Raw genomic sequence first — 12,385 nt, 5'->3', positions numbered from 1 at the left:
AGGAGAATGCACCCCCATCTTGTCAATCAGCTGATTGACAGGAAGGAGCATTCTCTTGTGGTGGGAAGCTTCCTTGTTCCCCGCCACAGAAGAAGAATAGCCCCCCTTTTTGCATTCTCCTGGGCTGATTTCGGGGAGCCCAGGCTGGGGGGAGCACGCAGCTGCTGTGCAAGCCTCAGCTGCAAGCTCCAAGGGGAAGCTGGTGAGAGCCACCAAAGGCCCCTGCCTTTTCCTGGGGACTGCCCAGTTTGAGGAAGAGGCAAGTAGCAAAGGCTGCTGCTCCCCTCACCTCCCAGTCCAACAGGAGCAGGAAAGCAGCGGCCCCCTATACCTTCTCAAGACTGGGGTCGCAGGAAGGGAGGGAGCCTTTCCCTTGGTCCCAAGAAGGAGTTAAACTGAGGGAAAGTGTATAGACCTTCAGACTCCCAAGAGACATGCTTCCAGGGATGATTTAACCCTGGTTGTTGCCAGGTTATTTTTCTCCCGGAGTGGCCATTTTTGATCTGGGAGGAAAAGCCTGAATGTCTGTACACCTCTGGTTTCTATCAGGAAAATGGCCAGTCTGCCAGTAGAAACTGAACATCGGTACCTGGTGCTGATCTGAGTAACTTCTATATCAAGACAAACACTATGAATTTGGCTCTCCAGCTCAGATTGAAGTGAGTCTTGAAACACCATCTCTGAAATAAAAGTTATGAAATGAGGTCTTTTCCAACCATAATGTAATACAGTGATCATGCACAACTCATTATCCTGTATGTGTATGACAGCCTTTGTGGCAACTGGGAGCTGCCATGGACTTTGTTCTGTGTTGGTGGGTCATAGTTGGATACATCAAATGAAGAATTTAGCTTTTATTTGAAACTTGCTTTTAAAATTGAAGTTGCTGGGCATGCATAAATGGGACCGTAAAGTGGAAGCTCCCAATTATGGAGTCTGACAAAACCAAGTAGACAGAAGGTTTCTTTTGGAGGGTTGGTTTGCTGTTATTTGCTGTGCAAAGTTCCCCAACGCCGATGTCAGCTGCAGACTTTAATTCAGCTTTTACACCCTGTCTGCAGCCTTATCACGTTGCTTTTAGACAGTTTTCCAGTCAGAAATCAATCTGAACTGTAGGAAAAATACTCTGATGCTAATGTTTATTATTAGGATTTTGTTCCCAAAAAATGCACCCATGTGAGTGGGTGGGTCTCTGTTTAAAAATATTAATAGTAAAGCCCACAAAAATCGTATAAAGGTCACTGGACTTTTTTTCCTGTGTTACTATTTTAAAACCATTCTGAGAACATTCCACTCCCCTCTGCCTGGATCTGGACAACAGCCAAAAACCCGGAGTATTTTCACTACTAGGCAAAATAAATTAGTACCATTCCCAGAATTAAAATGCAGATGTGCAAAGTTAATCAGCAAAACAAGTGCCTTGCCTATTTGTTCATGGAATTTAGACCTCCCTGATAGGCATAACTGTAGGAGATCCAGGCGATGAGCATCAGCCTTTCTGAGCATATTGCTATAGATGATATTTGTTTCTGCTTCACAGCATCCATTTGTTTGTGTCCCCAGATGAAGCGCTACACCACACTTCCTGCACCGGAGTTGGAACTTTCAGGTTAAATCTGCCAAACCAGTCACGTGTAATTTGTAAAACTTGGGTTCCCCATTACAACAAAAAGATTTTGTTGTACAGCACACAAGAAAGAAATTGCTGTACCTGGAAACATGCATAGGCTCTCTTTATTTTTTCCTTCAACTCCGAAATCATCAGTGCATTAGGAAAGATTCTGGGTGATGATTGGGAAAGAGATGAAAGTGGCCTTTTAGAGTTTAAACTGCTTCAAGGGGCGTCAGCTATAGGAATTTGGAAGCCAGATGTGCTAATTGAAGTTCACTGCAACATACCGCCTTGCTTTTGGGAATCTCTGCCAACTGAAGGGAACTCTGTAGTGGCTTGTGAACGTCTATGGATTCAGCTTAGATTCCTTGAATGATGTAAATGAAGCAATTAATTCTTGGTGCTCATGTCTATGTAAAAATCACACCTGTTCATAAATGCATATTGTTGCTTATCTGTTATCATGTTCCAGATTTACAGTTGACGATTCATTTTACTTTCTGGCCTCTAAACTATACAGTGTATTTTGCAGGTCTGTGTGTCTAGTGTCTTTGAAACGAGGACATAGGACTCCACAGGGATTTGATATGCTCTAGAGCATGGGTAGGCAACCCCTGGCACAGGTGCTACAGCATGACACGCAAAGGCCTGTTGCTTGGCACTCTTGCCTCGGGATAGACAGTGAGGAAGGGGCCAGGGCTGCGCTGCCACAACAAGAATCGGGCCCCTTGCGGCTCCCCCTCGCAGCTGCCACGTTTGGCACACCAACATCTTACAAGTTGAGGTTGTGGGTGTTTCTGGCACTCTGCCCAAAAACATTGCTGGCCCCTGCTCTAGAGCTTTCACTAATACGTGCAGGCCTTTGCGTGCCAGGGGTTGCCTACCCATGCTCTAGAGCATATCAAATCCCTGTGGAGTCCTATGTCCTCATTTCAAAGACACTAGATAAATACATATATGGGCATTCACAAGTAATTTCAGCTTTCTCAGGGAGGCCATATTGCTAGGGTGACCACATGTCCCAGTTTGGCCGGGACACTCCAGGATTCTCTAGCCCAGTCCCGGCCAGTTGGTCAAAAGTCCCAGGCTGGAGTCCAGCAGGGAGGCAGAACAACATGAGCAGGCACCACTGCTGCTGTGAGGGAGCAAGGGCATGCTGCGTTCAGGTGCGGTGGCACCTGCTTCAGTCTGCCCCAATTGCTCCCGCGCAGAAGCAATGGTGCCTGCCCAGCCTCCTGTCTAGTGCACCATGCTGCTTCACTTCTCCACCAGAGTCCGGCCCCGGGACTTTTGACCAACTGGCTGGGACCAGGCTGCAAAATCCTGGACTATCCTGGCCAAACTGGGACATAAGTTCACCCTACATATAGCAGATTTTCTCCTTAGTTTTAAGAAACCTATATGAGTTTATCATTGAGTTAATTAAAAACTTACCAGCTTGTTACATGACTCAGGAATAGTTTGGCAGTTGTATTATTTCCCTTTTTTTTTTTTTCACATGTACCTAGGAATATTTTCCTTTCTATAATTTTTTTTTCTGTGTGTTTCAGATTATGGCTGTGATATGGATGATGATGATGGCTACTAGTTCCGTTAGCTTCCAGAAGACATGTAGCAGTGCCTGGTTTCCAACAACTCTTCTAACTTTATGAATGGTGAAAGAAGCTGTCTGTGAGCAGCAAAAATAATTGAACAATCCTGACTTTTGTAAGGAGAATTTTAGTTCAGCCATTGATTCTGGTCAATCTGTACTGACCTATAACCCTGCAATAAGGTTTGGGTTTATAGTACTTGAATTTGTTTTGGATCATGTTTTGAGGACAGAATTAATACAAGTAATGTTTCCAGAGAACAAAGGAATATAGAACAATAGCCTGTATAGATTGTATGTGTGGTGGGAAGCAATACATCTCATCTCTGAGCCTGCTTTGGGCATCCTGTTGAAAAGGAACATAAGAAGGAGATAAGCAGAATAACAAAGCAAGTGAAAACTTCCACATTAATCTTTGGAATAGACCAGGCTGAATTCTCTTATATTGTCACAATGAGAAAAAAGGTATATTTCTAATCTTTATTAAAAATGTGACTCTGCCATTGCATACAAGCCTCTATACCCAGTGCTGTCAAATACATAAATTAAGGACAAATTGTATAATTTTATGACAGTATCTTTTTTTCCTGAAGTTAAGTAAGCACTTATATAGAGAGTCATGTGTTCCTTAAGATATGTTGCCAGTAGAAGAGAAAGTTGTCACAAAAAGTGGTCTTCTACTACTATGTAAATGCTGATGAATTATTGTCAAAACACTACGTAGACAACATGAACGCTTTTTACCAAAACCAGGAGATATTGTTTTGGTTGTGTCCATTTCCAGTGACTTGACTTCTTTGGTGTCATAGGACTGGTGTGGATGTGATGTTTGATATTGGTGCAGAATGTTGCCATCTTTATTGACGTGCTGCGTTCTAGCTGATTAAAAGAATAAGGCTGCTCTGGGACTCAGCTAAATTGAGAGTAGCTTGTCTAGTGTATTTTTTTTTTAATAAGGGAAAGGAATAGGAAGAAACCATAGCTTTTTAATAAATAAACTAGTTTGTGCTTTGACTGAATTTTAATTTAATTTAATTTAATTTAATTTATTTAACTCTTTACTGATAAACGAAAGGTCACTATAGAGCAGTCTGATTTGACTTGGTTCAAATTCCATTTTTCTACAACAAATGGTATGTCAGTACTGTTAAAAGTATGTTCTTCTGAGATCCTCTGTTTCAACCCACTAATCTCTTTGATCCCAAACCCGACAGACCAGCCCATCTGCATCCAAGAACTGTGGGTCAAAACCAGACTTGGTATTGACCAGTTCAGTTCTTTTCCCCTCTGTCCTCACTGTCCCCACCACCACTTGGGCCTGATTCACTGAGGTCAACGGAAACCTAAATGCTTTAAATCACAGCTTTTAATGTTGAGAGAGACAGGAGCATTTTGGGGGTGAAGGACCCTGCACCACCTGTGAGAATCAAACTAGACCAGGGAAAATTGGACAGATATCTCTTATTAAAACAGCCTTCCATGAACTGCGCTGCTACCATCCCACGTGCCATCAAGAAGCAGTCTGTTCATCCATTGGCAGAGTAGTTATCACAGTAGCACCACTCTCCTTTTTCCTTCCTCAATTCTGAGTAGAAAATGTGGTATGCAAAAAAGGGAAGATAGATATTGGTGCTCTTCCCTGCAGGAAGGAGATCTGGGGTAAACTTTGATTACCACTGTCTGGGATGATGGAGATGGAAATTGACTCCCAGCAGCCATTAAAAAGGGCTAGAGACTTTTAACCTTCCTTTCCACCAGTGGAAGATCATGTAGTGAAAGATGGCATAGGTGCAGCTCCACGTTCTTGAATCTACAGTGGACTTCTTCAGACAGTTTATTATTAGCTTAGCTGCTTGGTGTGATCCTTTGGCTAGGAGGCATCTAATTGATCTTGCTGAGCCTTGCATAGCAATATTTCTGCAATGGGTGTGTTGACTACAGATGCCCATGCAGAGGGTGAGGAGATAACCAAATTAATGGCTAGTCCAGGCGGAACAAACGCATTTTCTTGAACCTGTCCTTAAGTTACTTGGTCTGTAGGGTTTGGGATTTGAAAGGATTTTTATGGGCAGAAAAGAGAAAATTCAGTAGAAGTCTTATGGGAATAGCTGGTACTCTGGCAGAAAAGTTACAGATGTTCTCTGTCTGCTTTGGTAGCTGTACAAATGCTCCACAGCGAATTAAATTATGGAGTTAAACTTTTTGTCTCCCTTTCCTCTGCACCAAGAATCACAGTATAATCGTATTGTAAGAGGAAAAAAAATTGACAAGTAACTGTGTTTTACCGCCCTACATGTCTGAAAATCTTACATGCCCCTGACTAGTCCAGTTTATTTTAATATAAACACTGTTCTAATCTGTCCAAGACCAGCATTGTAATTACCCATACTCTCAGTCTATTCTTAAAGCTTGGCTTTTACTCCAAGGTACAGCCTGTTTTCTGTACAAGAAATAAACCTGTGTATTGACTCACGTAGGGCAGAATGCTTCCCTCTCTCCGAAGCTTGATGTCGGCTCTTAAACTGCTAAGAAGGGTTCTCGATTGCGGAGAATCTTCCTTTCAGTTTTCCATGTAGATTTTCATTGGTTATTTTCCCTCACTAGAATATTTAAACCAGCTGCCAGTGCAGTGGCTCATTACACTGGGGAACTTGGATGCACAGTGGAGGCCGCTTCTCTTGAAAGCCTATTGCTAGGAAATTAAATTTTCAAGAATAGATTGGGTTTCTAGGAGGCAGGGGACACTTTCCTGTTAAAGAGGGGAAACTTCTTGCAGGGGTTCTGAGTGCTCTCCTAAGATTCAGTCGGACATGGTATTGCATAGTCTACCAGAAATGAGCTTGAAGAGCACAAAAGGACCCCAATTCCATTAAAATGTGAGCCTCGTTAATGAATTGAACTGCACGTGCTTGTGTCTGGGAACCTCGATGAAAGGCAGAGACCCCTGGTACCAGATACAGCAACGCAGCTCTTTAAGCATGAAAGGAATTTCAGAGTAGCTGTGTAGGTTTTTAATTTATTGGTGACAAAGCAGGATTTTTATACCATTCATTCCTTCTCGATTTAACTAAGCTCAGGAAATGTAAACAGATTAGAAGATACTAGTTTCTGTTTTTACAACTACTCATGAAAGTGTAAAAAGGTTAACACTACATTGACTCTATTTACTGTGTTTGCTGTATTGCAGCCTGGATTCCTTTTTAGAATAATTTGGCCCTGCTTTATTCTGGGTCCTAATTATATCAAAGAGAGATTATGAGGGTTTCAGCATTTATTGTCCTTAGATCTTCATACTAGAGCCCACATGCACTCTGTATCTTAGCTTTTCCTGCATAAAGCATAAATGTCTCACTGCAAGTCACTTTATTTGACAGGCAAAAACCCTCCAGCTGTTGCATTGTGCTTGTCTGCCATGGAGCCTTTTTAACACTCTCTACTATTGTGGGTATATAATATGAGAGAGGAATAATGAAAATAACAAGTTGGTTCACCATGATAATTGTGTTTTCAGTGTCTTAATCTTGCGTGACATTCCTTTAAAGTCACCGTGTTCAATATAGCAAATCTTAAATCGTGCCAGGCAGCCTTGTCTTGAGGGTTTCGTGTTCATCAAAAAGCTTCTTGCCACGTAGATGGATTGTTTATATTCTCTTTGGATTACATTGAAGCTCTTGTCACAGATATATGTTGTTAATGTACTTTCCTCAATATACGTACTATTATTTTTTATTTCTTGCGTTGAGTCCATGCATTTTGGTTCAGTTGGTGCCAAGGAGTTTAGACCTATTTGATGTAAACATGCGTGTCTTCCTTGCACAACCGCACGGTGATTTGTGTTCAGCCTTTTTTATTGTAATATATTTGCTGTAAATAAAAACCAAAACCCTTGCATAGACCATTTGTTTATGATAAATTCTTGCATATCTCGGATTCTTTCATCTCTTGATTCTTATGAATGTTTGCTCTTGATTGGTGTCTGATTGGACGATAGTGGACAAAATCTCTAATTTAGAGCCTTTTTTGTCTCAAAAAGAGCCGGGGACCAGGGGGAAGGGGAAACCATTTCTAATCAGGCAAGTGTGTTTTAGAAAATGTGTTCCACTGATTATCCATAAATGTAGATAGTTTTTGCAAACGGCACAGCATTAACAAGTTCTTGCCATCAAATCATGTAATTTAGTGAAAATGGGAACAATATAAAATGTTTGCTCAATAGGAGTGTTATTCTGTTGCTCATTTATGAAGGTTTCTAACTTGACAAGTAAGATGTGCACCGACTTCAAAGTCATTCTGTTGAATCGGCATCTGGATACCACAGTTTGGAGGTAAAATCCCCATCTACCCTGGCAGACTTATTGTTAGCGGATTTTGGGTGGGGACTACCGAGGTTTGGTAAAATGATGTTTTATGCTACTGTGATTCTCTAATAATGTTTTCATAGTGCATTAAGAACATAATGTCTTGTTCCAAAATAAGTCTCAGCAAGTATCCGTATACTGTAACTAGATACAATGTGGTGTTATAATCTGGTTACTGCATACTCCAGGATCCTTCCAGGCTCCAGTGATCTTCTCTAAAAACACTCGTTTTCACACCCCAAAATATTTGTAGATCAATTTACATGCAACAGCTTTCCCCCTAGCAGTAAAAGAACTTTTATAGTGAATAAGACTTCTTCCTCTCCTGTCGTTGACCTTCTTTTGTAGTCTCGTAAATAAAAAAGGAGTTGAAATGTTAAACTCCTTTTTCTTACTTTTGGGATTCTGCACAACCAAGCTCTTGCAAAACTCTAGTCACCTTTGGCTCTGCCCTTCTGCTCCTGGTAAGTTGTACAGTTTATTGACTTGGGTTGGGTCCTGCTCCACCTATTTGGTGTCGGTCATCCAATTTGACTCTGCTCAGTTCTCTGAAAAGCAGATGGGTAGATTGGTTGTTGTCTTCCTCCCCCTCTCTGCTGCTTTTTGTCACTCAGTCTCAAAGCTAAGATAAAAGTGCCTTCAAATGCGTAATGGGTTTTCATGGTCTCAGATAGCATGAAATAGGATCGTGCTTATGTAGTAAGGACAGATCCTATTCCATCTATTAGGCATCTACGGGCCAGCTCGTATTCCACTGATTAGGTATCTAAGTGGATTTAGATGCCTTAGCATGATCCTACTCCACTCTGCTCAAGTCCCTGAAAAAACAGATTTTTTTTTGTAAGACTCCATAATTTTAGCCTTAAACCTAAGTCACAAAGAGCAGTGAGCCAAAGGAGAACTCATCCACCTCTTAGCACCTAATAGAATAGGATCTTGTCCTAACTGTCTGAGTGCAAGACTTGTCCACTCAGGTCAAGCCCCTGACAGGTCATTAATTCAAAAGGTAGTTGGGACCTCCTTGCTTTTTCTGATTTACTCTTAAAGCTAAAGCAAAGGCATATGACAAAAGTAGATGCTTTTAATGCTTTTTGTAGACTTGCAAAGGGTGGAATAAGATTGTGCTTAGACACCCCACTGCCCCTTAAACATGTAATAAGTGGAACAGAATCTGGCCATTGCTGTTCTCTAACTCTTGCCTCTGGACTGACTTCTACGTAGTCCCATATACCCACTCTTGTCATTTCTTCCATGTTAAAATCCTTCTCCTCCAAAGGCCTGCAGACTGCTCCACCCAGCACACAAACCAGAAAGTTTGAAACTAAAGCCACTCAAGTCCGATGTCCCAACAGTTACAGCACAGCACTTTCCATTGCACCCATCCCTTCATCTTGATGTATTCTGCTTAGGTTATCCACTGTTCAAGAAAGGCCTGGATCCCATTCTATCTATTAGGCATGTGAATGGACCTGTAGGTGTCTTGTTTCACCTTCCTTGAGACCCTGAAACACGGGTAGCAGAAAAGGGTTGGGGAGTCCTACTCCTTGCTAATTTTTTTTTTTTGTGAATCAGTCTTAAGGGTCAGATAATGATGAGTTACAAAAGTAGATGTATTGCTGGATTTTCAGGATGCAAGCAGGATAGAGTCAAATCACACTTAAGTGCCTAAGTCCCCTTAAATGTGCACTAGTTAAAACAGAATCTGGTCTCTGGTCTTCATACCCACCCTTATTTCTTAAGATCTGGTCCTATTTAAAATACATGCCCTTTGCACCTCTTCCATAAAAGGAGTTTGCTTGAATACCACAGAAGGGTTAAAAGAAATCTTCCTCCATCAGGAAGTCAGCCCTGCTCAGTCTTATAACAGCTTTTATGGAGCCTTGAATTGCAGCTGTGATGTCACTGTGCATGAGAGAGAGCGAGAGCGAGATTGGCTTAAAGATCACAACTCCTAGGAAACACTAAAGACATAAAATATCATTAAATCAAAATACGTTGAAAATAACAGTTCTTAACAAATCTCATGTTTAATTTTTACCTGCAATGGGCAATCTTTGTTGCTTTCATTAAACATTCATTGTTATAGTTTTATTTTATGTTAAAAAAAATCACAACTCTTAAAAATTTCTAGAGGTATTTACCTAGTTTATTTGCCTTCTGATTTTAGGAGGCTTTTAGTTGTTCACGATTTCAAGCTTTTCTCTGCAGCCATGAAATGTTAGTACCTTACTGCTGATAAAAATGGAGGTTGAGATTGTAAACTAATGATGTGACTCTGGGAGAAGGGGCTTTCGTGTGAAAAAAATCTTATATTGTAAAAAACCTTCTAAAATCCTGAAAGTTAGGAACACAGTTGAGAAGATCATGTCATGTATCAGGATAGTGGCAGTCTGATGACTGGCTCTTAGGATATTGTGGTTACAAATCTCTGAAGATTTCGGGGGAGCCTCAGCATCAGAAAAAGGCAATACAAATAAATAATACCTAAACCAGGCATTCCAAACAAGTGATCATCGCTTCTTTTTGTGAGAGGTAAGAAGTGCAGGATCTATTCTGCATATGGGAAATGCAGGCAGGGAAGTCATGATTTGACACAAGTCACAAATAGGAAAGCACTGTTAGGCAGTTTTCTAATTCAGGCTCTCCTGGCTCCTAGCACCGTGTTAAGACCAATGTATCCCGAATCGTCTTCATAATCAAAAGATGATTAAAGGAGTTAGCCATGGAGAGAAATTAAATGTCACAGTAGTTATAGCTTGACTAGACTTTTAAGTAGAGGAGAAGTGTAAGTTCTCTATATATTTAACTGGAGGAAACAGCAAGGAAGAATACAAGTAGTTCAGGGTGGCCTGTGGGACTCTCATCATGTATAAAGGAGGAAAATGGGAATAACAATTCAGTCTGAAGATGAGGACATGTTTCTTAAAGGTGAGGTCCATTAGGGAAGAGTCAGTCAAGGGAAGTTCTGTAAGCCTTGTGACCCAAATTGTTCAGCTCAACTGGACAAAGCGCTCCGCACCCAGTGTAGATACGACAGAGCAACGGGCCTCATCAGCCTGTTCTGCAGCTCTGTGAAACCCAGTCAGGTTTCATTGCAATCGTGAATAGGAAATAGCCATAGCAGCTTTTAGGCAATCTTCCTTTCTTAATGAGGCTGTGACAGGGCTGCTAACCATATCCTCAGGCTTTCTACAGTCTTGTACAGCTAATTAATTGTATACAGCATTTCAAGTAGGTGCTCTTGGCCTGGTTTTGTGTACAAAACTCTTTCTTCCTCCCCCTTTATTTCACTCCTGTTTAAATTTATTTTTTGTGAACCATAATTAAATCTGCTAGGCTTTCAGAAGAAGAGTAGTACTTCCCTTGCTCCAACTGGCTGAGTGGTGGAGTATTATTCTTTGAAAGGGCACTGACATGTAATGGAGAGTACAACCCTGGGTCTGGGCTGAGCCACAGCTACAGTATCTTCAGATCTGATGTCTCTTGCAGCTAGCAGGTTCTCTACACTGGGAGAAGGGACCTCCTCCCTGGTGTTGGTCTCCTAACATCTGGAGTTTAAGAGTAACTAGAGAAGGAGTCGGGCAGATGGGTTGGCTCTCCTTGCATGAGCATTAATGGAGCAGGCCAGGTGGGACTGTTATCAACTCACCTTCTGCACAGAAAAATTTTGGTTTCTAAGGGTGTTTTTTTACTAACTGCCCTCATATGTTCAGAGAGATTTTCCTTAATCGTTTCTTCAGCAGATGTCCTTTGTAGTCAAGATTTCTTAGTCTTTATATAGGTACCAGTGCATAAAGGTAAACAAACCCTATTATACGTGCACGTGTGCGCACACACTCTGCTGGCTAATTAGGAGCTGGGTCCTTGCTTTACATATATGTAAAAATAATATACATACACACACACACACGTATGCATGTGTGTGTGTATTAGGGCTGTGCAAACCTTCGCCAGCTGTTTCATTTTGATGCTGTTTTGACTCGTTTTGAGTTTGAAACAACAAAATTGAAACGAAGGGCTTCGAAACAGCTTCAAAACAAAATGAGGGAGGTCAGAACGTTTTGAATTTTGAAGCAACCAGGTGGTGGGAGGCGGGGGAGAGCCAGGGCTGTGCTCCGAGTGGCTCTGCAGCCCCACGTGGCTCAGCCTGGTGGGGAGTGCAGCCCTGGCTCTCCCTGCCTCCCGCCACTGGTTTGCTCTCCATGGGGCTGGCAGAGCACTGGCTCTTCCTGCTGCCAAGCTGTGCTCCAGTCGGCTCTGCCAGCCCCATGGAGTTCAGCCTGGTGGTGGGAGGTGGGCAGAGCCGGTGCTGCACTCCGACTCGGGGGTCGGGCTCGATGAGGGGGTCGGACTCGACGATCTATTGAGGTCCCTTCCGACCCTAGTATCTATGAATCTAGTATCTATGAATCTATGAATCCGAGTCCCCCCACTAGGCTCAGTTCCACAGGGCTGCAGGCTGCTGGGAGCTGAGGCTGATGGAGGGAGGTAGAGTGCAGCCCTGGCGCTGCGCTCCAATTGCCTCCACCGGGCTCAGTTCCACAGGGCTGGGAGCTGCTGGGAGCTGACCTGAGGAGGGTGCGGGGCCCAGGGCAAATCAGCTCATGCGGGAACCTGCCCTGATCCCAGGGCAGGGGTGGGTCCCCACATGAGGTGATTTGCTCTGGGCCCGCCTGCCGCTGGCCCCACCCAGCAGCACCAGCCTCCTGTCATCCAGCAGGCAGATTGGGGACTCCCCTTCACCCCTGGAATGGCTGCGGGGGCTGTGCTGGACTGCTCCCGGGGCTGCGGGCCCCCGATCTGCCTCCCAGCTCACAGGAGGCT

General features: G+C 42.9%; 1 protein-coding gene across 1 annotated transcript in view; it reads left to right on the top strand.

The window, feature by feature from the left end:
- The window catches only part of BRF1 (BRF1, RNA polymerase III transcription initiation factor subunit), a 249,905-nt gene extending 242,807 nt beyond the window's left edge, over window positions 1-7,098 (top strand). The window contains exon 18 of the mRNA XM_019550818.1: window positions 3,163-7,098. Within this exon, the coding sequence (XP_019406363.1) occupies window positions 3,163-3,200 (38 nt within the window). The 3' untranslated portion in view covers window positions 3,201-7,098. The remainder of the gene's footprint in view (window positions 1-3,162) is intronic.
- The last annotated feature ends 5,287 nt before the right edge of the window (window positions 7,099-12,385 follow it).

Source organism: Crocodylus porosus, unplaced genomic scaffold (genome assembly GCF_001723895.1).
Source record: "Crocodylus porosus isolate Cpor-Errol unplaced genomic scaffold, CroPor_comp1, whole genome shotgun sequence".
Taxonomy (NCBI): domain Eukaryota; kingdom Metazoa; phylum Chordata; order Crocodylia; family Crocodylidae; genus Crocodylus; species Crocodylus porosus.
This window is presented reverse-complemented; position numbering and strand designations above follow the sequence as displayed.